Source organism: Tiliqua scincoides, chromosome 1, assembly GCF_035046505.1.
Source record: "Tiliqua scincoides isolate rTilSci1 chromosome 1, rTilSci1.hap2, whole genome shotgun sequence".
NCBI classification, from domain to species: Eukaryota; Metazoa; Chordata; class Lepidosauria; order Squamata; family Scincidae; genus Tiliqua; species Tiliqua scincoides.
Genome location: NC_089821.1, coordinates 307,231,386 through 307,237,334, shown reverse-complemented (window position 1 = coordinate 307,237,334; position 5,949 = coordinate 307,231,386). Strand labels below are relative to the sequence as shown.

The 5,949-nt window shown below is 41.3% G+C and overlaps 1 protein-coding gene across 2 annotated transcripts in view; it reads right to left on the bottom strand.

Annotated features, from left to right (window-relative positions):
* PCNX4 (pecanex 4) overlaps positions 1-5,949 on the bottom strand; it is a 28,160-nt gene that overhangs the window by 2,273 nt on the left and 19,938 nt on the right. For both annotated transcript variants that reach the window (XM_066629662.1, XM_066629669.1), the window contains exon 11: positions 2,339-2,525. In XM_066629662.1, the coding sequence (XP_066485759.1) occupies positions 2,339-2,525 (187 nt within the window). The remainder of the gene's footprint in view (positions 1-2,338; positions 2,526-5,949) is intronic.

The window sequence follows — 5,949 nt, the reverse complement described above, 5'->3', positions numbered from 1 at the left end:
CTGAAAAAGACAACATACACACCTAAAACATCAGTCACTCTTTGGACACTGTTTTTCCTCTGCTGCACAACTGCTACTGATAATTGTAGAATCCCTGCACATAGCTAGAGGTGTTTGAAAACAGCGTTATTCATTTTACTCAGAAGTAAACCCAGTAAGTCTTGGGCTATAATTCTATTTTACCAGAATCTTACGGGATTATCCCTCACGAAAGGCTTTTGAGTAAATTTAGCAGTCACAGAATAAGAGGGCAAGTCCCTTTTATCAACTGATAACCGGTTAAAGAGTAGCAAGCTGAGAGTAGGAATAAATGTGCAATTTTCACACTGGAGCGAAGCAAAAAATAGGGTGCCCCAGGGGTCAGTCTTAAGAGCAGTGTTTTTGTGCTTATTCAGAAACAGTATAGAATTAGAGGTAAATGGCACAAGGTAGTCACATTTACAAATGAGACCGAACTATTCAGGGTGGTTAAAACCAATGCAGATTATAAAATGCTCCAAAAGGACCTATCTGAATTGGTGAATAGGCAGTCAAATAAACTAATGCAGTTCAGCATAAATAAGAGTAACGTTATGGATTTGGGGCCAAACGATTCTCATGTTGCATATACACGGTGACCACAAAGTTCCTATGAAGGATTACATGGCTTCAATCCTAAATCCACACAATCGTGTGCATATTCTGGTCACCACATCTCATAAAGGACATAGTGGAAATGGAAAAGGTGCAAAAGACAGCAACTAAGATGATTACTGGGCTGGGGCACCTTCCTTATGAGGAAAGGCTATGGCGTTTGGGCCTCTTCAGCCTAGAAAAGAGACGCCTGAGGGGGGACATGATTGAGACATACAAAATTATGCATAGGAAGGATAGAGTGGATGGGGAGATGCTCTTTATGCTCTCACACAACACCAGAACCAGGTGACATCCACTAAAATTGAGTGTTGGGAGAGTAAGGACAAAAGAAAATATTTATTTACTCAGCGTGCAGTTGGTCTGTGGAACTCTTTGTCACAGGATGTGGTGATGACATCTGGCCTAGATGCCTTTAAAGGGGGATTGGACAAATTTCTGGATGAAAAATCCATTGCGGGTTACAAGACATGATGTGTATGTGCAACCTCCTTATTTTAGAAATGGGCTATATCAGATGCAAGGGACAGCACCAGGACGCAGGTCTCTTGTTATCTGGTGTGCTCCCTGGGCATTTGGTGGGCCACTGTGAGATACAGCAAGCTGGACTAGATGGGCCTATGGCCTGATCCAGTGGGGCTGTTCTTATAGGGGATTTGTGGCCACCTTGTATACTGAGAGTTTGAGCCACTGATGATGAACCAAGGAAGATCTTGGGGTCAAGGTCTATAGCTCAATGAACAGTCAAACAGTGGGCAGCAGTGGAAACAATAGCAAATTCCATGCTGGAGTAACTAAGAAAATAATAAGACTGCCAAGTGTTATAATTCTTCTATACAATTCTATGGTGTGGCCACACTTGAACTACTGCGTACAGCTCTGCTTGCCCCACCTTAAGGTGGACAGAGCTGGAAAAGGTGCAAAAGAGGGAAACTAAAATGATCGGGGATGTAGCCCTTACCAGGAAAGGCTACATGTCTGGAACTATCTAGCTAGCTTGGAAAAAAAAGAAGAATCATGATTGAGACATAAAAAATTATGAATGGTGTCAGGGAAGGAGAGAGTTTGTTCTCTGACAGTACTAGAACCAAAGGTCATGCTATGTAACTGACGGGCAGGTGACCATCAGTTACCAAGAAGGATATAGACTGTTAGACCAGGAAGGATGTACAAAAGGAGGTGGTACATCATATAGCTCATGGTGAATCCCATTGCCACAAGACGTGGCAATGGCCATTAGCTTTAATGGTATTTAAAATTATTGGACAAATAGTACATGGAGAAGTGCTGCTAGACATTTTATCTATGCACTACCTCAGAACTGCAGCATCAAATGTTGGAGATGTTGATGAACCCTCACTGTCACCCAGCTCCATAGATTTCAAGTTAAGATTCAGGTTCATAGAGTGCATGGTGAAGAGGGTTTCTGGAACCTAACCCCATTTTTCCCATAGGTTCAATGATTCAATATCCATTATTTCAGTATCCACTAGGTTTTCCAGGAACCTAACCCTAGTGGAGAACAAGAACTAACTATATTAGTTAGGTCAAGCTGTCATCGTAGCCATGAGCTGCTACATCTTGAATATTGAGCAGCAGAGCAAAACTACCTTTGAAGCTTTATGGTACATTCAGGCATGAAAAATAACAACAAATCCGGGAAGATGCACTTTTGTTTCCTTGGCAATGGTCCCTCCCCACTTACCATATTCGGGTCATGCCCCAGAGAAAACAGGTATGGCTTTTCTTGCAAAACAGCTTGCTGCCACTCCTTTTCAGACACCGCACCAATGTACCAGTCCTGTTCATATTCTTCAAGGTAGTTCAGCAGCTCTTTGAAGTTTTCAACTGGACCCAGGCTTGCTTTATCAACCATAAGCTTCACTGTATATCTGAAAGTTCCAGAGGGGAAGCTGCATTATTAGACTATAGCAGCAAAATCAACACCACATCCCATGGCACCTTGAAGTGACTCATTTATTTTAAGCTGAAATAAATGCGATTATCTTTAAGGTGCCACAGGACTCTTATTCATCTGAACAATGCATCACGCAGCTCAGCACAAGGCAACTATACAATGTAGAACTCTACAGGAGTAACTCAGAACAGCTTTACAATAGTAGGATTAAGTTCCTCCTGTGTGACTGGAACTAGGTTACACTAGGAACACCAGGCTTCCCTGCTATCAATCATGTGTAACAACCACAAGGCATGAGTATGCCTGCACCAGCAGATTTTGGTATGGTGTGCATGAGATACTATCAAAAAGTAGTTTGTGCAGCTTGCAAATTACACTTCATTCCCTGCCTTTCCCAATTCATGTTTCTTTTCCTGGTTTCTTTATGTACCTCATAAAAAGTATGATTCCATTTCTTTTAAGAAAGATTAAGGTTTTTTGCCTCACTACATTGTTACACAATGTTTCTCCACCAGAAGTTATTATGTATTATTCCTGGTATAAATTATTGTTTTCTTATCTCATGCATTCAACGTCGCATACGAATAGTCACCCACCATATATCTCACATTCCATGGGTGCCTGGTCCCCTAGAGCACAGCTCTGGACCCACCCATGCAGGCTCCAACTGGAAACCATGTTCCTGGTTCCTGAGACAGTGTTCCTGTCTCAACACTTTAACTTTGCATAGTCAAGGAAGCTGCTTCGTTTACTAGCTGATGAAGCAGTAAAATGTTCCCTACTGTTTTTGGTATTCTGAACTATCGCTGTACTTAACTACTTGTCCACAACGATTTATGCTGTAATGTAATGCATTTGTTAGTCAAATATAGTTTTCTTGTTTTTCATTAAAAAAATTACTAGTCTTCTTACAGTGTCTGTCGCATTAATTTGGCTAATCATTTCATGCACCCCTCACCCCAGTCATGGTCTCTTCCTTCATTATCAGAGGATTTTCAGATAATTGTGTGCTATCTTGTTTAGTGCCTATCCATCTACAGGTCCAGCCTATTTATACACAGATTTTTTATACACTGATTTAGGAAGGGAAATTGAACAAATTAAGACCTTTAAATATTTGGGGGTGAATTTTTGTTACAATCTTACATGGACTGCCCAACAGAAGCTGTCAGCTAACTTAGCCCACTATACCATTCAATCTATCACTCATTTCTTCTTTAGGCAAGGCAATTGACATATTCCATCCTTAAAACTCTTAAAGTTTATAATGCCAAAGTAATACCGCAGCTCCTATATGGTCCTCCAGTATGGTTAAGCTCGATTAATCATTCGTTCGAGTGTCCTCAGGCTAAGTTCTTTAGGGGTATACTGGGTCTCCCTAGATATGCACCTTATGCAGCTACTGGTTTAGAACTGGGGCAATCATTGCTGGAGACTAGGGTGTAGCAGCTAATCTTTAAGTACTGGCTGTGTGTCCTTTTTCGCACTAGCCAGGATAGTCTGCTATACCTCATGATTTCTGAACATGATACCCCCGTGTGGCACACTATAGAGTCTGGAAGAAAATAGAATCTATGGGCCTTCTTTTCGACCATCTGGTCCTGTCTTCGGAAATAGAACTCCTTTCAAAAGTTAACCAGAGACTTGCGGACAGCGAATTTCAAAACCTTCTTAGCCAGGCCACACGAACTTGTTCCCCCTTAAATTTCCACATTCCGTTAGCTCACAACCAGATGGCTCCTTATTTGACTATTCTGATTAATCCTAAGGAACATCATGTAATTACACAAGCTAGATTTAATGTTGTTCCTCAGGAAGGTACCATAAGGTCCCTCTTCTTGATTGGCTCTGCCCTTGTTCTCTGCTTCAGGTCAAAACCCTCTCCCATATATTTTTCTGTCCAATCCATTCGGCTATGCACTCTATTCATCTAGAATCTTATCTAGCTAAGAAGAATGGGCTCCCAGAGCTGATGAAACTTGTTTACTTATTAAATGACGGCCCAGTAGACATGTTGCAGGCCACTGCTAATTTCCTTTTGTCAGTTGTAGAAAAGTATGGAAAGAGATTGGTGTAATGTTTATTTGTATGGTCTGTTTGCATTTTAACCTTAAAATTTGTGTGACCTTTATTTAATTTTATTTTTAATTCTTTATTTCCTTTTATTTTACATCTTGTTTTACTTTGATGACTCATTTGTTGGAACATAAATTAATGCTAATAAAGGTCTCTAAATCTAAAAAAAAAAATCTATGCACAGATTTGACTCAACACGAATGGCCCCTGCAAATGAGAAAGAATGTGCTGATCCTTGGGGAAGGGGAAAAATGTATCCCTTTAAAATCAGTTTAAAAAACTGAACAGTCCTTTAACAATAGCCTCCTTAATGAGAGAGAGAGAAAGAGGGCAGCTGGCTGACGATCCATCAATCCTTCTCTCTCCAGGCGACCCCTCCTGTCCCCCTGAGAAAGGTGATCACTTTGCATTGGTGAAGGGAGGGGCTGAGAGAAGCTTCTAAGTGCTTGGAGGAAGACTGATTGATGGGTTGTCTTCCTAATGACTCTTATCTTACATTCCAAAGGTCAGCAAGGCTGTTTTTAAATCACTGGAGCAAAGAAACTTTGTTTTTTAAATTGATTTGCTATAGAGCGTTTTTTTGTCATCCACCTGAGTGCTTGGAATGAGTCTCAACCTGTATTTGCAAATCCCCACTAATAAACCCATCTTTCTTTCTTTAAAACACACACACACACACACACACACACACACACACACACACACACACAGAGCATGCTTCTGATCCTGCCTATGCACCAGCTATTTCACAATATCAGGGATATCTCAAAATTTCCTCTCTCCTTTCATACTGGAGGAAAATCACTAGAATCTCTTGACATCATGTATCAAGAGATTATCAATATGCACATTTTCCATTGTTTCAAACAAGCAAGCGAAAAGCAGTCATCTGGGCAGTGGGAAGGCAAGAGAGTTCATAGGCAAATCATGCTCCCTTTAGTAGTGGTGGATTATAAACATGGATGACATTATATGGGCACAGAGTAAATCCTAGAAGAATAACTACAAACAGTTATGGACAAACTACACATTAAGTAGAACATGTCTGCTGATCCTTTCCCCCCTCTTTTTAAAAGTGGAGGGCATGAGAAATGGGGTCATTTGGTGTTCACACACTCATAAAAGACATAATGCAGACCCAGCACCAGCCTTAGCAAACACTGGGTGAGGCAAGTGTCTAATGACTGAGGGCCCAATCCTATCCAATTTTCCAGGGCCGGTGCAGCCATGCCAATGGGGTGTGCGCTGCATCCTTTGGTGGGGTGGCAGTCCCAGAGGCCTCCTCAAGGTAAGGAAACATTTGTTTCCTTACCTCCAGGCTG